Source organism: Acinonyx jubatus, chromosome E1, assembly GCF_027475565.1.
Source record: "Acinonyx jubatus isolate Ajub_Pintada_27869175 chromosome E1, VMU_Ajub_asm_v1.0, whole genome shotgun sequence".
Lineage (NCBI taxonomy): Eukaryota > Metazoa > Chordata > Mammalia > Carnivora > Felidae > Acinonyx > Acinonyx jubatus.
In genome coordinates, this window is record NC_069397.1 from 18431958 (window position 1) to 18458752 (window position 26795).

General features: G+C 51.1%; 1 protein-coding gene and 1 long non-coding RNA gene across 3 annotated transcripts in view; both read right to left on the reverse strand.

Moving 5' to 3' along the window:
- Window positions 1-26795, reverse strand: part of KSR1 (kinase suppressor of ras 1) — a 161782-nt gene that overhangs the window by 71856 nt on the left and 63131 nt on the right. For both annotated transcript variants that reach the window (XM_027034467.2, XM_027034469.2), the window contains exon 2: window positions 4138-4278. In XM_027034467.2, the coding sequence (XP_026890268.1) occupies window positions 4138-4278 (141 nt within the window). The remainder of the gene's footprint in view (window positions 1-4137; window positions 4279-26795) is intronic.
- Window positions 4279-7699, reverse strand: LOC128313464 (uncharacterized). Its single transcript, XR_008294217.1, has 2 exons — window positions 6970-7699; window positions 4279-6907 (listed from the first exon to the last, which is right to left on the reverse strand). It is a non-coding gene; the product is annotated as an uncharacterized LOC128313464 (long non-coding RNA).

A 26795-nucleotide genomic window follows, 5' to 3' on the forward strand; every position in this document is an offset into this window, starting at 1 on the left:
GAGTTCGAGCCCCTCGTCGGGCTCTGTGCTGACCGCTCAGAGCCTGGAGCCTGTTTCGGATTCTGTGTCTCCCTCTCTCTGACCCTCCCCCGTTCATGCTCTGTCTCGCTCTGTCTCAAAAATAAATAAACGTTAAAAAAAAAAAATTAAAAGAAAACAAATGAGCCGGCTCCCCGTTTACCACCAGTTCTGATGCATCGCTCACGACCCTGTGATTCAAACATCACCCAACTCGGTATCTGTCTGCCACGCCTCCGGGCCGGGCTGGAAGACGCTGTCCTGGCTGCCACCACAGGGTTCTCCGGGGGCCTACGCCCCTGCAGCCAGCCTCCATGGTACTGGCTTCTGCCCTGGGCACACCTGGCTCCTCTCTCAGACAGACAGACACGGGTGCAACAGGGCGTCCGGTGCACTTCAGAACTGTGCAGATCCGAGGAAAATGCCTTGAGGAGCTAAGCCATCTGCCAGAGGTGGCCCAGGCCCTAGAAAGGCAGTCAGAAGGCACAGGTTGGAACCAGTAGGCCCGGGTCTGAACCTCAGGAGTGTCCCTGTTACCAGCTCTGGATCGTCACAGGGCCCCTCAGCCTCCCTGAAGCGTGGTCCTTGTCTGTGAAGTAGGGGTGACACCGGGGAGACGCTGGGCAAGTCACTGCCTCTGTGGGGGGCCTGGCACCCGCCACCACAAGCTACAGACACGGGTGTGAGGAGAAGCCGCTTTCTACCTCCGAGACCGGGGAAGGGGAGGGGTAGAGGTTTGGGGCGGGCTGGGGGACGGGGGCGACTATTCAACTCTTCCTCGTTCCCAAGTCCAGGATTTTAAACACGTCGCCACAGACAGACATTACATGTTCAGATCTCCTTCCTACGTGGCAGGAAGCTGTTACACAGGTGGGTGGGCACAGAGACGTCGCTCATTACACACACGTGTGTGTGCAGGCGTTAATAACACTACTCACAGATGAGCTTCCCTAACCTTCACACAGCCAGCTCCTTCCCGCCAGCTTCGTAACCGCTGGTGGGTGCCACAAATAGGAGAGTCGCCGGGGCCAGACCAAGCCAAGAGCGTGTGACGTGCTGAGAGCACCCTGTGGGCCCCCCATTCACCCTCACCCCTCCCTTTCCCCTGCCATGGCAGGAAACTTTTATGTTCATATCACTGCCTATCCAGGCATCTCCCCTAGGGAAAGTTCCTAAGTCTACAAATAGGTGCATAAATCCTATTAACCACTAAATTATATGGAACAGCCGATGACTGGAATGAACCACTGCCTGATAAATTGCCATCACATACACTCAAACATTATGCAGCTATGTTAAAAAGGGAGGGGGGTTACTAAGTACGAACCTATGAAGAAAACAGGCTGGTTAGCATATCAAATGAGAAGAGCAAAACAGAGAACCGTTTATGCAGTATGATTTAAACCAGAGCTGCCCAACAGAAATATAATGCAAGCCACATACTTAAATTTTAATTTTTGAATTGCCACATTTAAAAAAGTAAACATATATGAAATTCATTTCTAAAAAATAATTTTTTTTTTTTAATGTTATTTACTTTTGAGAGAGACAGAGACAGAATGCAAGCGGGTTGGGGCAGAGAGAGAGGGAGACACAGAATCCAAAGCAGACTCCAGGCTCTGAGCTATCAGCACAGAGCCCGACGCGGGGCTGGACCTCACGTGAGATAATGACCTGAGTGGAAGTCGGACGCTTAACCAACTGAGCCACCCAGGCGCCCCTCATTTTTTTTTTTTTTTAAAGTAGACTTCACACCAGGTGCTGAGCCTAATGCGGGGCTTGAACTCATGAACCTGAGGTAAGACTCCAACGCTTAATGGACCAAGCCACCCAGGTGCCCCTGAAGTTCATTTTATTTATTTTTGAAAAAAATTTTTTTACACTTACTTATTTTTTGAGAGACATAGAGAGACGGAGCACAAGTTGGGGAGGGGCAGAGAGAGAAGGAGACCCAGAATCTGAAGCAGGCTCCAGGCTCCGAGCTGTCCGCACAGAGCCTAAAGCAGGGCTCAAACTCACAAACCGTGAGATCATGACCTGAGCCGAAGTCGGACGCTTAACCGACTGAGCCACCCAGGCGCCCCTGAAGTTCATTTTAATTAACATTTTATTTAGCTTAATAGATCCGAAATAGTGTCATCTCAATATATACTAAATATGAAAAGTTATTGATATTTTACTTTTTTTCTACAAGTCTTCAGAATTCAGCACACCTTTGGATTTCTATCTTTAAAATTACAGCACACCTCAATATGGATTTGCCATGTTCCAAATAGATAATGGCCACATTGGCTAGTAACTACCTTACTAGAGAGCACAGGTCTAACCCATTAGAAATTAAAAAAAAATTGGGGGGGGGGGCACCTGGGTGGCTCAGTCAGTTAAGCCTCTGGCTTTGGCTCAGGTCATGATCTCGCAGTTTGTGGGTTCGAGCCCCACATCGGGCTCTGTGCGGACAGCTCAGAGTCTGGAGCCTGCTTCGGATTCTGTGTCTCCCTCTCTCTGCTCCTCCCCTGCTCATGCTCTGTCTCTCTCTTTCTCAAAAATAAATAAACATTAAAAAAATTAAAAAAAAAATTTTTTTTTAACATTTATTCATTTTTGAGAGACAGAGAGTGAACAGGGGAGGGGCAGAAAGAGGGAGGCACAGAATCCGAAGCAGGCTCCAGGATCTGAGCTGTCCACACAGAGCCCAACGCGGGGCTCAAACCCACAAACCGTGAGATTATGACCTGAGCTGAAGTCGGATGTTCAACCAACTGAGCCACTCAGGCACCCCTAACCCATTAGAAATTTTAAAAAAGACTTAGGTATTGGGGGGAAATCTAGAAGGAAGTATCAAAATCTTCATGATTACAGATTTTTGCTGAGTAGTGGAAATAGGTATGTGATTTTTTCCTCCTCTGTTTTCCAAAGTGTCTATATATAATCAATTCATTTTGCTTTTAAAACAATAGCAAAAGTTGGGCACCTGGGTGTCTCGGTCGAGCATCCAACTTGGGCTCAAGTAATGATCTCGCAGTTCATGAGTTTGAGCCCCACATTGGGCTCTCTGTTGTCAGCATGGAGCCTGCTTTGGATCCTCTCTCCCCCTCTCTGCCTCTCTCTCTCTCAAAAAGTAAATAAACATTCAAAAAAAATTGGGGCGCCTGGGTGGCTCAGTCAGTTAAGCGGCCGACTTCGGCTCAGGTCATGATCTCGCGGTCCGTGAGTTCGAGCCCCGCGTCGGGCTCTGTGCTGCCAGCTCAGAGCCTGGAGCCTGTTTCAGATTCTGTGTCTCCCTCTCTCTGTGACCCTCCCCCGTTCATGCTCTGTCTCTCTCTGTCTCAAAAATAAATAAACATTAAAAAAAAAAAAAAAAAGAATTAAAAAAAAATAGCCAAAGTCAACTTCTTAATTTTAGAATCAAAGGGATTTAAAAGACCTGACTGGGTGAACTGCACCTGCCACACACCGATTTACTGATCCCCCACAAGAGCTGTCCTGTACCCCTACGACCTGGCATAGGGTATACTCTTCATGCTCACCTGCTAATTAGTTGGTTGGTGGGTGGGTGGGTGGGGAGGTTGGAGGGAAGGGAAGAGGGCAGCAAGGAGGGAAAACAGTACCGTACAGCAGATAGAAGAGAACACTAAACTCAGACCCTTGTTTCCAAACTCCAAAGCTATCACTTACTGGCTGTATGACTTAAAGCGAGTTACGTAACCATCCTGTGCTTTAATTTCCTCAAATATAAAAAGGCAGCAACGACAGTAATTCCTTCACGGGGTTTTGCAAGAATTAAGGGAGATTATCCAGACAAAGTATTTAACACGGTGCCTGTCACGCAGCCAATGTTTCCAGACGTGTTGGCTGTTGTCCTTATGGTGAATCAAGGAACGATCCCTGGGGTCAGGCTGTGTAGCTCATACGGCAGTGGCACCCAGGACACGTGCCAGAGCCACATTTACCCTGGGTCCCTCCCGCTCCTGCTGTCCTCCCAAGTCCCCTTTGTGAGAGGACAGAGCATGGCTTTTCAGTCACAGTCACGGCGGAGCCAGTCCCCGGGTTTGTGTGGGGTCCCTTCGCTTGACAATCCCTCCCCTCACCCCCTGACCCGAGTTCCCGCAACCTGCTTACCTGCACCACCTCCGGCCTCACATTGAAGGTACACAGCCAGTCACTGAAGCGAGGGTAGCTGTTGAGTTCTGAGGTCCTCTCGCCAGGAGCCACACTCAGCTTGCATTGCTGCTGCTTGCAAATGTACCGAACCAGCTTCGCCTGTGGGGAGCCCAGGAAAGAAAAAGCCAGTTCATTTGGGGCTCATGCACGTGGCGGCCCTGTACACGGGAGCTCTGGCCAACACAGCAGTCGGCGGGATTCCCCAGCAGTGAAGGAGGACACGGGAAGGAGGAGGAGAGGAGAAGGGTCTGAGAAGGCCAGCGGGAAACCGGGACGACCACCCATTGGCCCCTCCTCACCCCAAAGCTGGCTGACACTGCCTCACCCTCGGGACTACGCTCCTCAGAGAGCAATGGGCAACACTGTTCAGAACAGAGAACGGGGTTAAAACAGAAGAAGGGCTTCCTGCCTGGGGAGGGGTGCGGGACTGGTTGGTAACTGAGGATAGAGAAGATATGGGGGTTTGGAGAGAACGAGGAACCTTCCACTTAGGATGCTTCCAGCCTAGACTCGCACTGCGCGAGTTGAGATCCGGGGACTCGGGCGCACTTCAGCCCGGTGACCTTGGACAAGTTACTGAACCCCACCCCCAGAAAAAGCCTCCGTTTCCTCCTCCAGGAAACGGGATAATAACAGAACCTCCCTCTCGGGGACGCTGAGAAGAAATGAGGCGCTCGGTGCGTGACACGCAAGCACACACAGAGCAGGCCATGCCTTTGGGGATGTGGCCTTACTGGCAAAGGTCCTTGACTCGGGTTCGCCAATGGGCAGAACGTGTGCAAATTTCAGATGCGTTTTCCAAGGGAAGAGGGTCCACGGTTTTCAAAAGCCTCTCAAAAGGCTAAAACTTCAATGAAGTAAGCTTAAATAAGGACGGCCTGGCTGAGGTCGGCCTGGAGTTCTGACAAACGCTGGGCTCCAACAGGCTAGGCCGCACGGTCCTGAGGAATGTAGAGGGGGGCGGGATGGGGGCGGGGAGCAGGTCACGGCCTGGGGCTGATTAAAAAAAGAAGGGCTAGCTGACTGGAACAGATGGAAATGACCTCACGGCCCCCAAGAAGAGGGACCAGGGAGCTGCCCGGTTCGGCTGAGATCCAGCGACCCAGGGACCCCATGAGGGCTGCCGTCAGGCTGACGAGACTCCAGCCGCCTCCTCTTGGTGACTTTCAACCTTCCTGGAAGGCATGCATCACCTTCAAAGTCCTGTGCAGGTGCCTTGCCATTTGGGGCCACCTTCCAGTTCTACCTCTCTTCGAGGGTTTATGTTGTTCACATTCCTTTCTTCCTCCTCTGTAAGTACCTCAGTGTATTTCTCTAAAGGGTACGCACTGTTTTTGTCAACACGGTCACTATACTAAGAAGTAATACTAATTAATGACAACATTTCAAATATCTAGAAAGGATCCTAAATTCCAAACAGGAGCTCTTGACCATTTTGGGACCATGGGCAGCTCTGGCCTTCTAGGGAGGTAGCCCTGGTCCCTTTCTAAGAATACAGCTTCAGACAAAGCACTTGGGATTATAAAGGAGATCAGTTAGATCTAAAGACATTTCTCAAAATATTATTTAGAATGGTGGTAGAGTACTAAAAGCCCTTCTTCATTAAAGCATCAAATGAAAGCTGCCAGTGGCTCTCACAACTATGATAGCTTTGAAGCTGCGACGTGTCAACTACTTTTTTAGATATGGCCACAACTGTAACATGATATGCACACAGCTGTGCTTTTCGCTGGTGACAGAGTCGCACATGTTTGCTAAGATGATTGGGCCTTGTTGCCTACATCCAAACTGAGTAACATATTAAATTTCAGTTAAGGTTAATGAAAATAAAGGTTCCATGTATTCCCCCTCCAAATTCGCGGACTCCCTGAATTCTATGCACAGACCCCAGGGTAAAGAATCCTTGTGGTCAAAGGGATGTGGGGTGTGAAATGAGACCCATAATGACAAGAAAACCATTGCTTCTCCATCAGCCTCTCTGAAATGTGTCCCCAGCAACTTGTTTGGCCCCAGGCTCACAATCTGCTAGACTCAAGGGCACTGCCCCACCCCCCCCACCCCCCCACCCCCGCGAGGCCCTGAGCACCGTGAAGTCCTGCTGTCTTCAGAGGGCTCCGCGGACACCAGGCACAAGTGCTCGGGAGGGAACACTGAGGCAGAACAAAAACAATGCCGCTCGATTTACAGTTTCGATGTTGAGTGAAACCTACAGAGAGGCACACCCCTGGCCCCTCTGTGCCACATGCCCCTCAGGTACCCAAAGCAGACACTGTTAATCGAACATTCTCTGCAGAGGCTGGCAACCCCAACAAGAAGCACATTTGCTGTCCTATTATGGAGCCTAAGTCCCCTGGGGAACATCTTCAGAGCACGGTTAACAAGAAGGTGTGAGTGCCCCTTTCATCCTGCAGGGTTCAGTAGAGGCACTCATGTGCCCAGCCTCACCCTACAATGATCTATCCCTCCCAGTGTGACCAGAGGCTGATTCCAAAATCAGGGCCCTCTATGTTCCTTCCCAGGCTCATCTCCACTCCGCTCCCTGCCCCCCGACCCTGTCCCGCAGGCACACACTCACCTAGGAGGTATTCCTCAAATACTTCTTGTGCTTTCCTACCCCCGGGCCTTTGCTCAAACTGCCTGCAGTGGCTAATTGCGCCTCCCTCCTCCAGCACCACGGGGCTGGGCAGACTTCCAGGCCTAGTTACAAATCCTGTCTCCCCGTCTACACCTCTTACAGCAGGCTGGGCAGACTTCCCAGGCCTAGTCACAATCCTGTCTCTCCGTCTGCACCTCTTACAGCAGCCCCTGATCACGGCAGCTTCATGTTCGAGCTTTGGCCCCAGCTGCCCCCGACACAGGTGAGTTCCCAGGGCAGCAGACACAGCACAGGCTCCGGGGTTGAACTGAAATCTGGATTCAAATGCAGGTTTGCCGTTTTAACAGTTATGTGACCTTGGGGAAGTTTGTTCATTTTTCTGAGTTTTGGTTCTCTCATCTATACAGTAGGCATGACGTTATCTAGCCCACGGTCTGTTGGGGGGATTGAACGATAGTACGGAAACCCCCCAAGGCTACGTAAGTCCCCCTATTATTACATGTCAGGGCAGGGACTGTGTCCACCTCATTCATGACTGTCCCCACACACCTATTACTGCACCTGGCACATAACATGTGCTCAAACGGCCTGAAAAAGGAAGGTGGGAAGGAAACCCACAGGCCTCATCCCCACGTTAGGGCACTTCTTACAGCCGCTTCTTCCGTCCATCCAAGCTGCTCTCCAACCACAGCTTCGAAGAGCTGACCGAAGAGAGGGCCAGACATCAAGTTAACTGTACACAGTCAAAACCATTCTTTTCCACATGAACCAAAACGGTCGGGCCACAGGCGCTCAGAGCAGCAGCAAGGAGGGCCATCCACCACTGGCATTGGGAACTGAGGACCAGACCCCTGGGAGCCAGTTAAGAACACGTCCACCCTACATACGACTTTGGCCATCCCAGGTCAACTTCAAGACTGGCCAACCTGGCCTCAGCAATGAGCCAGGGGCTTTCTCGACCTCAGCCCCCAACATATCCGGCCCCTTTCAGCCTCGAGGACCTCTGCCCAAAAGGCTCTTCCCCGTGACCCCTGAGCCACAACTCAGCTTAGATACCCTGCCCAACCCCTTCAGCCCTGTTCCTTAGCCCGCTGTCCGTCTCCCCCACCAGATCTCACATCCAAGTTCTAATTCTAACATTTTACTTGTCTGCTTCCTTTTTGGGGCTGTACACTCCATAAGGTCAGGTGCCTGGTCTGGGTCCTGGGTCCCCACCGGGAACCGGCATCGCTCCTGGGACGCACAGTTTGCTACCGTAAAACCTTTGCTGGATGAACGGACGAATGAACACGCAATCCATCTTGGAGCCCTGACAGGCACACGTTTACCAGAGCAACAGTAAAAATACCAACCTCCTAAGTGTTAGCTCAGGAGCTTGAGAGTCTCGAAAACCAAGGCAAATTCCCAGAAGAGGAATGAGCAGCTTTTCTTAAAGGCTGTGAGAGATCCCCACTAGACAACACAAAGCAGGGCCGTGGGTAGGACGGTGCAGAACTTGAAGTGACTCCTCACTGCACCCCATTAACAACCCATACGCCTGGCCAGCTGCGGGCAAGGAAAGGGGGAGACACGCAGTGCGTCGTGACCTGTTTGCGGGCAGGTCTGGTGTCCTGGAGGCTTCTAGCCCCCCCAGAGCTTGCAAAGAAACAGCATCTGTGGGGCTTGGCTTCTGCTGAAGTAGGAAAGCTAGCCTCATTCACAAAGGATGGAGGTCCCTGGCCTGCAGCAGCCTCCCTCCATCTGAGCAAAACAAGCCTGCTCTCACTTTTTGGAAGGCTGGTCACAGTCACAGAAGCACCCAAAGGGCTATTTTCCCAGACAAACCACAGCGGGGCCTGCCAGCCCGGCCCCGGGGGCCTACAAGGGTACCGTTCATAGGGAGTATCATTTTTTCTCAACCACAAAACCACGAGACATAAATTTTCCGGAATAGAAAAAGCACCTGGGGTTTCAGCAAAGGGACCGACAGCAGGGGGGAAAGAGTCATTGGCTCTCTGGCCACCAGGGAGGGCCCTGGGCTGGAACTGAAGTCTCAAACCCCACCCCCAATATTCTTTTGCTTCGCTGCATGTGTGCCCCACCCCTGTCCTGACACTCAGCCTGCCTTACAGAAAGTGCAGAAGACCTTCAAGGGAGCCACAAACAGCTGGCAGGGAGTACCAGACACGGGGCACACAGCAGGCACTAAGTGTCCTAGGCCGAAAGATCTAGGCCCTGGTCCCGGCCCTCACATTCAGATCAAGGATCTTGGGGAAAGTCCCCCTTAGCTTGGCTCCAATCTCACCACCTATAAAAAGGGTCTCGTGTCATGGAAGTTGGGGCCAGAGGAGTCACCGTATACAAAATGGCCTGGAATGAGGGGGAAAAGACAGACAAAAATGACAGGTCTTCATCTTACTACATTACTCTTGGTTACTCCAACCGTATCCAAGAGGCAGCACTCTGGCTCCAGACAGATGGACCCGGCCCCTAACCCCCTTGCCACCACTCTCCCTCTGCGAGTGGATGCAGATTTAGCCTGTCAGACTCAGTTTCCCTGGCTGTAAAATGGGGTTGATCTACCTCAAAAGGCTGCTGTGAAGATTTACATGAGAAAACATGGACGTAAGATGTTCAGCAAAGTGCCTGAGATGAGGAAAACGTGTGCACAGGGAGCAGTGACCTCACCTAGCCAAGCCTTCAGGTGCTCTTACAGCCTCCCTGGGCAACAGGGCAGATGTGGGTGAGAACGTACCCCTTTCAGAGATGGGGTAAAGATGACCCTGAAGGCTGGCATTGGTCATCCTCAGGGCAATGCTGGTGGAACCCACAGATTAGGTCCATTTCTCTTTTTGTATACATTTTTTTTTTTAATGTTTATTTTTGAGACAGAGGGCATAAGCTTGAGCACAGAAAGGGCAGAGAGAGAGGATCCGAAGCAGGCTCTGCTCTGACAGCAGAGGGCCTGACGCGGGGCTCAAACTCACGAACCGTGAGATCACGCTCTGAACCGAAGTCAGACGCTCAACTGACTGAGCCACCCAAGCACCCTCAGGCATGAGGGCCAAGACCCGGCTTACCCACTGTGAGCAGGAGCCCTCCTGCTCACATAGCCCCTGGCAACACCAGAGGGCACGGAGGGAGTGGAGTGGCATCCACTCCAGATCACCTCCTGCAGCTCTAGTGGGACTCCAAAGCAGGCCTCCCCGGTGGAGGGTGCCCTGGGCACGGCTCCTGTGGAGGGGAGGCTGATCACACATCCCTGAAGAGCACACACCTGTCGAGCTCCCAAAGCACGTGCCACCGAGAGAAAGAAGCTTCCACAGGGGCAGGAAGCAGCTCCCAGAATGGCAAGGGGCCCAGGAACCCGAGAGGCCGCTCGTGTCTGCTCTGCTCAAAGCCTGTCCAAACCTCCCTCCGTGTAGGTGTCCACGGTTCCCAAATCCACCCTTCAGAGAGCATCACAACTGTCACGGGTGACCCACGGACCCAGTCATCTGGGACACGTGCTCCCCTGCAGCCACACTACCAACATCCATCGGAGGCGGCCGCGCCGCCAGAAGAGAGAGAGGGCGACACTGGCTGGAATGGTCGTCCCAGCAGTGACCTCCCGGAGGCTTCCCCAGGGCGGTGGGACAGGGCCAGCCATTGGGCCTGACTGGCGGGCGGTGCGGTGGTAATGACCCGGGAAACATTCCAGTGGGGATCACACGTGTGCCCACGCCTGCCGTGTACCACCGCCACCTGTTCCAGCTGGCCGGGGGCCACGCCTCCCATTGTCAACTGTTCCATCACCGGGAGAGGGAAGCACAGGCTTAGCAGTCACCCAGACCTGAAGTTCCACCTCCTGGTATGCCTCACTTACCAGAGGCACGGCCATGGTTAGTTTACTTCATCTCAGTCTCCCTGCCTGTAAAGTGGAGAAAGTGACACACGCCCCCTAGCACCGCTGAAAATTTACTGTGGGATTCACGGACGCAAAGCGCGGAGTCCGATGTCCAAAATACAGGAAGCATTCACTAAACAGGATGCTCTCGGTATTAGCCCTGCTCAGCCTGCAAGCATGGCCTTGAGGAAGAGTGTGAAAACTGTTGGCGAGTGCCACCTGGATTATACGTTATGCAGGCTTTTGCACCTTTGTGGAAAACACGCAAATCAACTGGCTTTGCAAAAAAAAGTCAGCCACATCCTAACACCGCAGGGCCCAGAATGGGGAGGTCCCCATTTGGTGACCCCCAAGTCTGTGATCCAGGCTATGCAAGTGGCCAGATGCCAAGACATCTGTAACCCTAACTCTGACTCAGACATCGGCTGCTCAAGCAGATAGATGCTTGCCCTTCCCAGTATCCAGGGTCTTCATGTCTCAGGCAGGGCAGGCTGTTTGGTCTATGGGAGAGATATGACAGATGCTGAAATATAAACGGACAAATGAACCCCATGCAAAGACAGAGATGGACACCAGATTCCTGAAAACAACAACACGCTCTCTCAATTATGCATATCATGTCAGTATTCAATTATCAGACCTAGTAGTTATTACATCGCTTCTACTTATGTAGCGACTTATCACTTTCTCTCCCTTTTCACGGATTCTCAATGAAAATTCCAGGAGGAAGGAACTGCAGTAGACCCCTGGAGTGCACAGGAGTGATGTCCCAACCTTCACATAACCCCAAAGCTGGCAGGGTCCCCATGCATATCATTCTCCCCACAAAACACAGTCGAGCCTAAATGAAACCACCACGGACCTTTCTGGACTCTTGGTGGGAGGTACTATGCGTGCAACATCAAGTCGAGAGAGAGAGCGTGTTGAGATGCAGACTCTGTTCGGCCTGCTGGGATCGCTCGCTAGCTAAAGGATGTCCGCTCACCCTGCAGACAGCATCGTGCAATTCTAAGCCCAGCCTCGGCACGATGGTAAGGATGGCTCCTCACTGAGGGTCACTCACAAAGAGTCAAACCACATATGCCAAACCCATGCAACTTAAAGATGTGTTTTATGATTCCTGTCTTACAAATGAGGAAACAGGGGCACTGAGAGCTTTCTAACTTTCCCGAATCACGTAATTAAGGAAGGTATTCAGACCTTGACCCAATGCTCTGTTTCTTACCATATCCTCTCCCAAAATAATGGGTCCTGCTACCCACCCACTTAGCTCACCAAGCGGTCCTAACCAGCACAAGGAAGATGCCAGTGGGTAGGTAACTCTCTCGTGGTCAGAAGCCCCAAATCCGGCAATGTCCAGATTGTTGCAGACGGTGAATCCTCTGAATAAAAGCCATACACTTTCCCACTCTCCAAATGTGTCCAGTCACCCAAGTGGGCCACCGCTTCTGATCCAGATTTGCAAAACCTATCATCTGGGCTACACCCGATCCCTGGCTCCAAACCAGCTCTGAATTCATTACAACTAGCCACCACCCGCCTACTACCTGGAGCCACCCCTGTCAAGGAAGTCCTAGCATGCTTTGCAGAGTGAAGTGAGGCACTTGGATGGCCACTCCCTCCCACCTCCACCCCCTTCCCCGGGCTCACTCAGTCCTCCAGCCAGCAGACTCCCTCCTCCGAGGTGGGCAACACTGTACTTTAAGACGACACAGACAGCAGTCTTTGCTAACGCCAAGCCCCTGCCTATCCCATCCCAAACTTCAGGGAGTTATGAAAGCTCTTGAGACTTACTCCGGCCTTCCCTAGATGGTTCCTGACACTGTGGCTCCTTCCCAGGTACCTCCAGCCCTGCCCAGGCCTTAACGCTGTTCCTCTTACTTTTCCTACCCCTTCCCCACAGCTAGAGAATACTTCTGGGGACTTCCTGCCAGCCCAAGCCAGCTAAGCTGTCTGCTCTGGCTGCCATGGCCAACGTATTGCAAAATGATTTCTGAGAACATAAGAAGGCCTCTGAAGTTCGTGACGCAGCTGACGGCTCTTCACAGAGTCACGGGCCGACCACAGCACTCTGCTCCAAGAATACCAGAGGCAGCAGCCCTTGGCCCCCAGCACTGCTGAGCCTCCCAGAGCCCTCAAGGGGACCCAGAGGCTCCAGGGGACCAGGTCGGGGCTGTTCTTGGCGAGCAAGGGGCAGAGAAAGCAAGAGTGCCAAGCAAGTGGGGCAAGGAGAAGAGAAAGTGACCTCAATCCCCAAGCCGGTCATTTTGCAATCAGTCATCCTTCGCCCAGCTCTGTCCCGCGACGGTGCTCTCCTGGGGAAGCTGCCAGCCGTGTGCATTTGTGCGGAGACAATCTCCCCGCCAAGCCTCCCACTAGCAACCCCATCCTGACGTCAAACTCAGAGTCGGGGAACTTCAAATACAAACAAACAAGTCTGCCCCAGACCATAAGTGGAGCCGTTCCCAAGGAGGCCAGGGGTGACAGGGCCACAGCTGGGAACTCAGGGCTTTCTGCCCTTCCTGGACTCCCCTGGAGATACGGACTCCGAGGTCTCACAACAGGCTGCAGATGTGAGTCTCAAGGCCAGGCTGAGACAAACTGGGATCCATCTTTGGCCTCCATGATGGGTGTGAATGCCCACCTGGGGCCCAGCACAGCAGTGGTGACCCCGTCCAGAAGCACAGGTCCCCATTAGATAACATCACCTGTTGTAACTGCCCGGGAGCTAAGTATGAGCAGGCAGGGTAAGGAGAGACTGAGGTGATTTAGAAACACTTACAAAGCTTCCTGGGAAAGACGGAGCCGGAGCCGGGGCCAGGATGGATGGCCACAGGCTGGAGTTTTCTCGCCAACCCCCGCTCTCCCATCTCAGGCTCCACTGTGGTCATGAGACTTGATGGGAAAGATTTTCAAGAGTAAGGCTTTTATGTCCCTGACCTAAATATCCTAAGATAGCTTCCACCTGAGAAGCCACGGGTGAGTCAAAGAAATGTGCTCTTCAGAAAGCAATCTTTAGCTTGAAAAGCTGGTGAATAAATGATCCCGGGGCCACGTTTCCAGTTTCATTTTGTGCCTCAATTCAAAACTATAAACCGGTCCCACCCTCCCCACCCCAGTACTCTGTGTGTTTTTTAGAACCAGAAGTCCCAGGGGGAGGGGGATGGCAGCGGGACGAACCGGACTAAAGCATGAGAAATCAAGATACCTGCTTCACCTCCTAACTGCCCTGGGCCTCAGGCGATTGCCAGATTCCTAACTGACGCAGCCTTGGTCTCAGTTCTAATACACCCCATAGGCCTGTCTGAAGTTCACCAGGCCCACAGAGGCTGGCTTAGCCCGTAACCCCTCAAGTACAAGAGGTAATCCCAGAGAAGTCCGGACACTGCAGGCTGCAGCAGACCTGGGTGCGAATTACTAAACTGGGGGGGGGGGGGGGCTAGAAAGAAAGGCAGAGGGCATATCTAATGCAAAGGTGGAGTCCTGCCAATGGGACCATGCCCTTAACTATCCCTGAAGACCTGGTCCCCTGGAAGCTTCTAGAAGGGATGGGGGTAGGGGAGGCACTTCAAATTCTGATCTGAAAGCACCTGCCATGTGTAGATTGTGCCGGATGCTGGGGATATACTGTTTGCCTAGCAACTCGGGTCACCACAGAAAAGGATAAAGCATTATGCAGGGGGCAAGGGTCAAGAGCAGGTGAGTGGCTCAGGTACCAGAGATGACCTAATGTGATGGCAAACTCCCCCAAAGTGATAACAGCCATCGCATCAGGCATTGCTCTTTACTTACCCAATGTCCATTCCTGATTTGCTCCTCACTCACAGACCGATTTTGTCTTGTCACAGTGCCCAGTGATGAACCGGTCAGAGTCAGCGGTGCTCTACCCTGACTTCATTATCACAGGAACATGAGCCCCAGCCTAGATTCCCATGGGATGGGGTCCCAGCATGGCTGTCGTGATGAGCCCGTCCCCACTTCTGCCCTCCGTTGTAGCTGTGTGTGACATGTGGCACTTCTGGCCCATGAGACAGGAAGACCCGTCTGCTGAACCTGCTGGGAAGTGTTTTCTTTCCTTACAGGTCGGGCGGGCTCTGGGGCTGTCCCCCGCCTCCTTGCTGCTTTCAAGACCTCATGTGCCAAGAGTTGTCCGGAGAATCAGACACACCAGCACTGTTGAGCTGCAGCAACACGTAAGCCAACTGACTGCAAACTTCTCACTGTAGGAGGAGCCTAACAGCCTATTTGTTGAAGTCACATTCTCTGTCGCTTGCAAAGGAAAGCTGTCCTTTTGGCTGACACTTTTTTTTAAGTTTTATTTATTTTTGAGAGAGAGAGAGAGAGAGAGTGTGTGTGTGTGTGTGTGCGCGCACACACAAGTGGGGGAGGGGGGGGCAGAGGATCCCAGGTGAGCTCTGCCCTGACAGCAGTGAGCCCAATGTGGGACTCAAACTCACGAACCACGAGATCCTGACCTGAGCTGAAAGTCAGATGCTCAATGGACTGAGCCCCCAGGTGCCCCTCTGCTAACACTTTTTAAGCCCATACTATTTCAAACCTCCTTCTAAACCTTCTAAGGCTAATGTTTCTAAGCCTAAGGCTTCCAGAAAACCTACAAAAGGGAAAAGTATCCCTTCATCCTTCTTGGGACCACGTGGTGTCCAAAAACATTCCTTCAAAAGTCCTTTCAAATTTCAAAGGGCAGCTATGTTTTCATGAAGACCAATTTGTCAATGTTTTTCTTTTTTGGTTTGTGCTTTTCATTTCCTAAAAAATTTTTGCCAAACCCACATTCACAAAGATGTACTCGTGTGCTCTATAAGTTTTGCAGTTTAATCTTTTTTGTTTAGGTGAGTCTATGATCTACAGAATTTGAAGTAATTTTTGTATTCCAAGACTGTTTTTAAGTTGGATATTTTAAAACTGGATCTTCCTTTGTGCCCGGCACTGTGCTAAGCACATTTTGTGTACTATCCCATCCAACAGCCACAAGAAACCTCTGATTGGTGCTATAATAGGGCCTTCTTGGATCCTCCAACCAGGACAGCTGATGCCACATGGAGCATGTCAGCTCTGCCACAACATAGGTTTATGTACTTGCTGTGGGATCCCAAGGGGACTGGGTCTAACTATAGGGTGAGGTGCTAAGATCCTTGGGAAGGCATCAGCAAGCTGGGGTGGGCCATGCAGTATGGCACACAGACACAGGGTAAGGGGCTGAACCTGCACTTCAGGTGTGGGGCACAGCATGAGCAAAAGACCAGAGTAATGACAGAGCCTTTAAAAAAAAAAAAAAAAAAAAAAAAAAAAAAAAAAAGACACAGCAAATAGCCAAAGAGTACAGAGGAGGGGGAAAAACAGGAGACCAAAGTCAGCCCACTCATGCAGGTCCAGGAAGGTTCTGGAAGGTTCCAGAAGGCCACACTAAAACATCTGCATGCAATCTCACAGGCATGGAGAGGGAAGCAAAGGAAAAAAACGTGATCAGATTTGCATTTTTGAACGATCATCATTCTGGAAACCATGTGGAGGACAGATTGAAGTGGGTGTGGAGAAACCAGAGAGACAGGAGAATCAATTAAAAAGCCACCGCAATTCAGCAAATGACGAGAACAAAAGGTAATTTAGTTAGTGGCAATGTGGGTGTAAGGGAAGGAGCAGATTCTAGAGAGGTTTTATTAGCATTTTTACTATAAAGAGAAGACTTCCCTGTTTGTCCAGGGAATTTCTGGCACGCCAACACCCTGGAATGCAGGAAGCTGAAGGGCTGAGTTTCTCCAGCAAAAAAGCTAACAGAGCAGAGAGCCCATGTGTCTGATTTACTGGGACTTGGCGCTTCACATGGGGGAGGGGGCCTGCTACCTGTTGGCAAAGCCACCTGTCCACGGGCAGCTCCCAGCCCAGGTATCTCCCCACCCCTGAGCGCTACCCCTTCCCCTCGTCCTGGGCAGAGGAGAACCCTGTACCTGCCGAGAGCAAAAGCCACTCCTCCACCAGTTCCATCTCCAACGTCCCTGCGGCCGGAGAGGTGGGTCAGACAGACAGAGGCTACACAGGGGCAGCATTTGCCCGGGGGGGGGGCAGACCTAAGAGAAGCTTTCTCCAGCCAGCCTAGGGCTACTGGTTCTGTCTGGCACTCCCCAACCCATACATGCAGGAAACATGATACCCTATTAAGGGCAGTGGGTCCAGCTGGTCATGGGGATTAGCACCAGATAGATCCAAGTTCAAATCTCACCCCCACCCCCTGGGTGGCTCAGTTGGTTGAGCCTCCGATTTCGGCTCAGGTCATGATCTCACGGTTCGTGGGTTCAAGTCCCACATCAGGCTCTGTGCTGACAGCTCAGAGCCTGGGGCCACTTCAGATTCTGTGTCTCCCTTGCTCTCTGCCCCTCTCCCGCTAGCGTGCTCCCTCTCTCCCTCTCTCTCTGAAAAGTGAATACACATTAAAAACTAATAATAAAAAAAATCTCACCCCCATGCTAAGCTAAGGGACCATGGGCAATTGACAGAATGTCTCTGAGCCTTTATTTCCTCTTTTGTAAAGGATGTGGGGAGGGGGGGCTCAAAAGGTGGCTGTGAGGACAAAAATGATATAATACATGCCCAGCACATATCTGTCCCCATCTACCTTCTCTGCGGCCTCATTCGTGGGAAAGCCTGGGATCTGACAGCTGACGGGCAGACTGGGATCGGAGGTTGGGGGGAAGCCTCAAAAGGCAAGTGTCCCAATGCAGGTGTCGATGATTGATCTGTTGACACACGTGCAGTCTCCCCGCGGGAAAAGGGAGCACCGAGCGACAGAAACAAACAGCCCAGAGCGCGAGGTATTCTCCTCCAACCGCAACCCGGGAGGGGACAGCATGATTTTCAGTCAGTAGATTAAAACCAAGCACTCCTAAACCACAGAGTCTCACTAGGGCCACTGCAGAGGAAGGTGTAAAATATATGTATATATATGGGGTTTGAGATGGAAATGCAGTGGGGCTGACGTGACGTCAGCTCTGGGAGACAAGGAGCAGTGGAAGACCACCCTCTCTAACGACTGGCCAAAGACCACCGGATTTCTCCGCCGAGCCCTGTGTGCCACAGCTGACAGGGCGCGAAGTGGGCTCACATCCTCCACAAGACCACTAGTGGAGGGCGAGAACAGGCTCAGATAACAGAAAGCCACTGACGAACCAGCCCAGGAATGCCAGCCAGTGGCAGTATGGTGAGGGATGGCCGGGCGCTCGGGCTTAAAGCCTAACAGACCCGAGTTCCAATCCCAGCCCTACCCGCTGTCCAGTTGCCTTAACATGAGCAGCTGAAGTGAACCTTTGTACGCCTCCATTTTCTTTTCTTTTTTTTTAAATTCTTTTTAATGTTTATTTATTTTTGAGACAGAGAGAGACAGAGCATGAATGGGGGAGGGTCAGAGAGAGGGAGACACAGAATCTAAGCAGACTCCACGCTCTGAGCTGTCAGCACAGAGCCCAACGCGGGGCTCGAACTCACGGACTGTGAGACCATGACCTGAGCCGAAGTCAGATGCTTAATCAACTGAGCCACCCAGGTGCCCCTGTACGCCTCCGTTTTCTTGTCTCTAACATGGGGTAATAACAGTACTGCCTTCACAGGAGGGAAATATAAAGTGCTTGGCTCTAGGCCTGGAAGACTGTTAACACTCATCACCAGCCACCTTTATAATAAAAATTCGAGTTCCGTGTTATCGTTGAAAGCAGCTAAACTGACATGTTTATTGCTTTCAGATTCTTAGACATGTTCCTGGGGCGCCTGGGGTGGCTCGGCGTCTGGCTCTTGACTTTGGCTCAGGTCATGATCTCACGGTTTGCTTGGGATCCTGTCTCTCCCTCTCTCTCTGCCCCTCCTCTGTCTGCTCTCTCTTGTCTCTGTCTCAAAACAAATTAAAATAAACTTTAAAAAAAGATTCCTTAAACATGTTCCTGAATGACTCCATTTACATGGCAAATCCCAAGCTACTCCCATGTGTTCCTTGAAAGGGGGCAAATGAAGACAAGGCCAGGTAAGGCAAGAGCACGCCGAAGGGCAGGGCCTTCCTGACCCTCTCTTTATTTCCAGGAAGTCAAGAGCAGGTCAACAACTGTACTACGTGAGCCCCTGCGAGGGGCTGGAGCAGAAGAGTGAGCCAACCAGGACCACTATTAAGATGCACACAACTGGGGGCACCCGGCTGGCTCAGTCGGTAGAGCAGGAGGCTCTTGATCTCGGGGTCGTGAGTTTGAGCCCCTCACTGCAGGTAGAGATTACTTAAAAAAATTAAGAAATAAACTTTTTTTTTTTTTTTTTTTTTTTAAAGACGCACACAACTTGAGGAAGCAAGGCAAGGAGAGCAGGGGAGGGGCGGGCAGAGCAACCACCGGGGCCTGGCACACAGGCTGTTAACGGGCGCTATTCTTTGACACAGCTTAAAGACACATGCTCGAGCACACCTGCCACCCTGGACGAGCTCCAGCTGGGCAGAGAGGACCCATTTCCAAACAAACAGAGCAGGTGGCCTGCCAACCTCCCAGGAAATCAACTGACCGCAACTTATTGCAGAAATTAGGTAAATCACACCGACAAGACGTTTAACATGCGCCCGACACCCTTTAAGTGCTTCGTATATATTGTCACTTACTCCTCAGAACAAACCTGTGAGGCAGGCCCTAACACCAAACCCATGTCACAGAGGGGTAAATTGAGGCCAAGGAGCAGTCCCAAGTCACATAGCTAGTAAATGGCAGAGTGAAAATCTGAACCCAGGCAGTTTACCTGCTGAGTCCATGCTCTAAGCACAGGCTCTATGACATCCTTGATTGACTGACGTGTTTGGGGCACCTACTGGGAGTCAGGCCAGCGCGGAACATCTTTGTATGAGGATCCTCATTTATAAACAAGGACTCAGAGAACCCAGAGTCTTGGGTTGAGAGCCAACTTAAACCCAGGAGGACCTAATGCCCCTCTGCTGCCCCTCCTGACTCAACGCACTGGGTTTCATCTTATCCTAGGCCGCCCTACACCAAGCTCTACCCACTGTGCTCTACCGGCATTGGCATAGGTAGGCACATCACTTGTGCTGCGCCCAGACCCAGGTGAGACTCTGCCACCTTGCCAGTAGGAGGCCAGAACCTTCTAGAAGGCCTAGAGGACCAGCGGAACCTGGAAGAAAATCTCCCAGCCTTAACCCCCTTCCTCCACACACAGTCCTTCCCTCCTCAGCGGCCTACTCCTTCCTACCTGTCCACAGAGAGACACAGAGCAAGACCCTACTGCTGGGTCTCCGACTGCAAGAGCTGTGCATATTTAGCCGTCTGACGTAATAGCTCGAGGTAGAGAGATGCACCCAGGCTCTTGCATCAGACCCGATTTCACTCACACACAGACCTCAGGGCAAGCAGTGAGCCTTGTGGGCAGAGCTGGCCACACCTCAGCCCCACTCTGCCGTGCGAGACGGCACCTGCCTCACATCCCCAAGGAGGCCGGTTCTCTGAAAGTCCCTTTCCCGGTGACCCAAATACTTGAATTCGCCCTCCAGGTGCAGAGAAAACTCCAGACAAACCCTGAAGGGCTCCGGATCTCCTGCCTGCCAGTCTTTGCAGTCACCCCTGGCCGAGGACTGTGCCAACCAGGAGGAGCTGTTGGCAGGATTCGACCCTTCTTGAGATCTCTGAAATATCTTTAAACCACAAAATCCTACAGTGTTCTAAAATTAGAAGAGCCTTTAAGGTCACTTCACATATGTAATGAACGAGGAAACTAAGGCCCAGGGCAGGACAGAGACCTAGTCATACAGAAAGTCAAAAGGCAGTGCCAGGACAGACTTCCCGGTCTCCTGGGTCCCGTCCAGCGCTCTTCCCTCATTGCTGGATGGCCGAAGGCCTGGGTTCAACCTGCTGCGTGAACAAGCTTAGCTGGGCCTCTGGTTCCCTATTCTTACTTAGCAAATTCAGGACTATTTACAGAAGTGTATAAATGCTAACTCATGTCATTGGAGGAGGTGTTATTATACCCACATGGGGACGAAAGTATGACACTGAAACAAACAACTGTCCAGGGCAGGGTGTGAGCCCAGGCAGTGTGCCTCCATAGCCCAAGCCCTGGACTTTCGGGGCCTTTGTAACTGTAGCCCCTCAAGCGGGATCTTGGTGTCAGGACCTCAATGGCATGCCCCGAACAGCTCTTCAGAGCAGTGGGGCTGAAGACAATTCGAGAACTGCTCCCATCCTGGCAGCTCTATAGGACTAATCCAGGACTGATGTGCCACACAGGACCCAAGTCTGGGACCAGCCAGGAAACGGACCCGGGTGTTCACGACAAACTCCTACGGGGACTTAGGAGAGAGACCTGAGCTTACTACCGAGGTGAGCAGCTCTGCCGGGTCTGAGGCCTGTGGCCCCTGCAAAGGCTAAGCCTTTCCTCCCCTGCGTCCTCTGCACCCCGGCGCCTAGGAGGGCAGGAGGGGCTGGCCAGGCGACACTGAGGTCCCAACGCCCACAGGCCATGATTCTGCACTCCTGTGCGGCCTCCTCAAGGTGAGCATTTGAGTTTTCCTCCTATGAAGGAAGCCATTTCTCAACACGTTGCTACACACGGATACTAAGAAACATGAACCAAGAGGCAAATGGGGCACCAGCCACAAAGGGAACAGAACCGAACAGAACGAGGGGAAGGGCTGGTACAGCTCTCTTACCCTGGGAGCGCAGCTTAGAGAAGCTAGAGAAACACTGTGCACAACCTGTACATCCCCGTTCACAAGAGTGACACAGTGGGAACAACCCACAGACCCACCTGGGAAAGCAGCGCCGAGTGGGTTACGGCAAAACCACTTACGATACCATTAAACCGTTGAACAAGTTTACAAAAACACAGGGAGCTTTTCTGTGTTATTCTACTGAGTGACGAAGGCGGGCCCAAAGAATCGCAGGAGTGATGCTTACAACACGTTGGCCTCGAAACTGCAGCTAAAAGAAAACATGGCAGAATGTCAGCCACGAGCAAGACGCGTCTCAGTGGGAGGGCTACAGGTAATCATTTTCTTCCTTCTACTTCTCTGTTTTCCAAATGTTCTAGAATGACCGCATACTGATTTTTGTAAGGTGATTAGCGGTAACTCTACAGTTTAAATTGTCAAACGAGGAAAATGGAGGGTGATGGTGATTCTGTTCCAGGAAGGGGACAAAAGTCTGGGCAGGCAGCCAGCCTACCTGATGCAGAGCTGTGCTGGGGCCACCACGGCCAGCCTTCCCACAAAAGCCCTGAAAGGATCAGATGGAGCAAAACCTCACTGATTCAGAAGGGAAAGAGGAAGAAAGGAAGAAAACGATGTGACAAGATGACATTAGATTCATTTTGCTGATTTTTTTTTTTTAAGAACCACGTGTATCCATCCATCCATATCGAGCACCTGCTAGTCACCCAGCACTGTGCCAGGCCCTCCAGGTAATACAGAAATGCGTAAGACCCAGGGCGCCTGGGTGGCTCAGCTGGTTAAGCGTCCGACTTCAGCTCAGGTCATGATTTCAGGGTTCATGAGTTCGAGCTCCACATCGGGCTCTGCGCTGACAGCTCAGAGCCTGGAGCCTGCTTCGGATTTTATGTCTCCTTCCCTCTCTGTCCCTCCCCTGCTCACACTCTGTATCTCTCTCTCAAAAACAAACTAAATTAAAACAAACTTCCAGCTTCAGAGAAATGGCAGGTAGCAGGAGAGGGGTCATGAAAAAGGCGGGCTCTGGAATGGGTCTTGAAGAACAAGGCAGAGCCCACAACAGGGTCTGTAAAATAGCCAAGGAAACATACTCACTCCTCTCAAAGGAAAGTTCTAGACCTGGGCGATCCTAACAAACCCTTCCACCATAATCACAAGCAAGGAAACATGACATGAAAACAAATGGGAGTTGTGGCAATGCCGTAGAGCCACTCCAAATGGTCCCCGGCAGGCGCGGTGGCGGGAGCACAGAGCTGGACAGCCAGCCTTCCGGGAAGAGAGCGGAGAAGCAGGCGGTGGCCTTACAAAGTGGCGCTGATTCCGCTTCTAGGAATACGTCCTAAAGAAACAAATTAAGCATGCGCGCAGGGCTATTCACAGAAGTGGATCTTAAAATAGCCACCCATGGGGAAGTGGGGAACTACATTTTGGTGTGTTTCTATAGCAGAAAACTGCAGCAACTTAAAATTCCCATTTTTTAAAGAACATTTGGGGCGCCTGGGTGGCTCAGTCAGTTAAGCGTCCGACTTCAGCTCAGGTCACGATCTCACAGCTCGTGAGTTCGAGCCCCACGTCGGGCTCTGTGCTGACAGCTCAGAGCCTGGAGCCTGCTGTGGATTCTGTGACTTCCTCCCTCTCTCTCTCTCCCTCCCTCCCCTGCTCATGCTCTGTCTCTCTCAGTCTCTCCAAAAATAAATAAACGTTAAAAAAAAACATTTTTTTAATTAAAAAAAAAAAAAGAATATTTAATGACATGGGCGATGCCTGTGATATTACAGCCAGGTAACAACTCAAGGGAAGAAAACCACATTTACGCTACAATCCCAATCTATCCTTAAGCCATTTTAAAAGCATTCATTTTTCTTTTTTCAGCTTTGCTGAGGTCAATTTAGTTTCTAGCAAAATAAATGTATCAAAATTTAAACACTGGAAATCCAGAATCTTACTTTGAGATTTTTTTTTTTTTTTTGCATTTTCTCTAAGAACGTGTGTTCTTTTCATAAACACGTAACGTTATTCAAAAATGAAAGAATGATGGAAGGGATTTTAGTGGGAGGAGAAGGGGGCATCGTAGACAGAAAACAGCAGAAGTCAGAAGTAAAGGCCAGGCCTATCTGTGGAGAAAGGACCAAACTTTGGGGTCAGACAGAGCTGGGCTCAAATTCTGGATCCATTATTTTCTGGCCATGTGACCCATGTGAGGGGGGTGAGGGGGGTATCAACTCTCTCTCAGAAGTCAACAAAGTCAGATCCCTTTCTACTGACCAAACAAAATTCACTCTGGATGCACACAGGTGAGGGAGGAATACTCATTTATGAAACACACCATGGATATTAAGAAGGGAATTTGGGGAAAACAAAAAGTGTCCCATTAAGCCAGCGTACAATGCACCCCCGTTTCAGAAACATCACACTCTGAAAAGGTATCTGTCCTAAAATCTAGAAAACATGAACGTTTCTTCTAAGGATGGTGACAACCAGGATTAGACCTGGTCTAATGTTGTTCTTATGTTTCTTGGGTGGTCTGACTTGTGTCCAAAATGAGGAAATGGGCACGAAGTCAGTTTCTAGTTCCTAAGCAGACCTGTTATGCTATAGGGGTGAGGCCCCACCTTCCACAGTTCTGGATTAGAGAATACGGCTCTCATTCTCCCTGGAACCCATCTTTCTCTCTCTCCTTCTCCTTCTCCCCTTCTCCTTCCAATCTCTCTCTCTCTCTCTCTCTAGTCTTACACAGGAAGAGAATTTAGGCAAAATTCTCAACAGCAAGTTTTGCCAGCGTACCTGGGGTAAGTCCTTGGCCCCGACCACTCCCTCATCTTTTCAGATGAAGAAAGCACCAGAAATGCCAAGGTCAGCTGCCTTAAGAGCAAGCAGACACGCTCCGGGAAAGCTTAAGATTTGGAAGGGATCCTCAGAACGAAATGGCAAACTATAAGCCATCAAGAGCCCCATCCCCCCCCAAATGCCATGCTTTGGCAAACCCAACAAGATAAATCTTCAGAAGAGGAGACGGAAGCTCAGATCAGTCCCCAATTAAATTTAATCACAGCGGCTAATCCTTCTACGGTGCCTACCATGTGCCAAGCGCAGGTCTGAGTACTTAACATGTGATAACTCACTTATCCTCACAACAGAAGAAGAAATATGCACAGAGAGGTTACATAACTTGCCCAAGGTCAGGGCCAGAACTAGTCCTTTATCTCAGTTGAAAGAGGGTGCCTCTGTCTTTAGGGAGACACAGCACAGCTGTGCACAGGGCACATACCTGGCAAAAGGGGGAGGCCTGGATTTCAGCATCTCTCAGCCCCTTGTGCAGTACACAACCTGGTGGACTATAGCCTGCCCCATCCAAAGTAGTAAGTGGATACAGTTTACTATTAAATAAGTGGTATGCAAATTAACGAAAGCCAGGATTTTTGAAGCACTGATTTGGGTGACTGAGAGCATTCAATTCTGTGTATCTAGAGTGATCAGATTTTCAGCCGTGCTAGGAATGCCCCGACAGTTACAACTTCATGGGCCGAGACTTTAACTCTTTCATCATTTCTAACGAGCATATTCTAGAATATATCCCATCTATCTCTGCAGCTTAGGAAAGAGCACCAAATACAGTTTAGCCTTGTCTGAACTCCACTATCACCCCTACCCAGGACCCCACAGCCCCTGCCTTTTCCTGACACCCAGCCTGTGCCTCCTGATCTCGGACAACCCATCTCTCTCTGCTTCATTAATTGCTCTTGGAGAAAACTAAACGTGCAAGTGGGTTGAATCTCCTCAAAGTTTTGGGTTTGAACCTCCTTCCCGTAGCTTAGCAGTTCTCTTATTTGCTTCTACCTAACTGCTTGTCCTTGATCCCGCGGTCTCGCTGCTTCCCGCTGTATGAGACCCTACACAGAGCAGTTTGCCTCTCTGATCCTTGGAATTCATCATCTCCCATGGTCACCTCCTTCCTTCTGAAGGCAGCTGGGGGTAGGAGAAGTGGGGTCTAGCTGCCCTTCGGCCTCTCAACCCTCATTCAAGTCTTTCTGACCTTAAGAAAACACGTTCCCAGTTAAGTGTCCGACTTCAGCGCAGGTCGTGATCTGGCTGTTTGTGGGCTCGAGCCGCACGTCGGGCTCTGTGCGGACGGCTCAGAGCCTAGAGCCTGGAGCCTGCTTCAGGTTCCGTGTCTCCCTCTCTCTCTGCCCCTCCCTGACTCACACTGTCTCTCAAAAAATGAATCAACATTTTTAAAAGTTTAAACAAAACAAAACACCTTCTCTCCTCTTCCTTCAGGCCCAAAGGTCCTGACACCATCCCTCAGCTGTTCGTTTCTTAGTATTCCATCTGTCTCGGGCTCTCCACCTCACCTGCTCTTGCAGATGCCCCCAGCCTTCGTCTTACTTCCACGTGCATCTTCTTGACCTCACTAGGGCATCTGGCACAGGGAGCCCCTCCTGCTCCACGACATGCCTGCCCCCGGCTTCCTGGTTGTCCTTCTCCTCTGACGGCTCAGCAGGCTCCTTCCCAGGACGCCCACCACCACCCGTATACCGACACCGCCTTAACCCTTAACCGGAAACTCTGGACCCCACCCCCCTCCACGAGCTCCAGGCCCATCTGTGTAACTCGTGAATGGACAGCTTGCCTGCGTGGCCCAGAGGCACCTCACACTCGGCAGGTCTGAGCCACCCTCATTCTCTCTTGCCTTTCGTCATCTAGTTGCCTCCCACTTCCCACTCTCCACTCTTCCTACCAGAACGCTGATCATTTGTTGGCCCGTTTCCAGCCTCTCGTGCAGGTAGGCGCAGCTGTATGACTAACGTCTGGCCAATGACATCTAAATGGAAGCGTCATATGGTAATTGCGAAAAGAATAAAGAACACATCCTTCCCCACTTCACCCACCCACTCCCTGGAAAGATGATGTGATAGCTGGAGCTCCAGCAGCTATCTTGGGACATGAGGACAAGGAATGGCAGAGGGGGTGAGCTGGAAGGAATGTGACTTCCCGATGTCTCTGCGGATCCACTACACCAACCCAGGGCTACCTACCTCCAGGCCTCTTTTATGTGTAAGAAAATTAACCTGTTTGAATCACTGTGGTTTTACTTTGCTGATGTCACTGTGAATAAAGCTGAATATAATTTTACTAATATTCCATCCAAAGTGGTCTTCTTTTGCATTCCTTGTCTTGGTCAATAACATCAACATTCGTATCTGGGGGCTCCTGGCTATTGATTTGCAAATTTTCCCTACTAGGTTATAAGCAACTAACTGACAGGGAAGGTCTCTCATTTTTTAAATAAAATACTTCAAACACCCAAAAACAGAGAGGGATATAATATATATTCACCACTAGATTTAACAAATGTTAACATTTTATCATATTTGCTTCAGGCATTTTTAATAAGAAATGAAACATTACAGGGGCCCCTGGGTGGCTCAGTTAAGAGTCCGACTTCG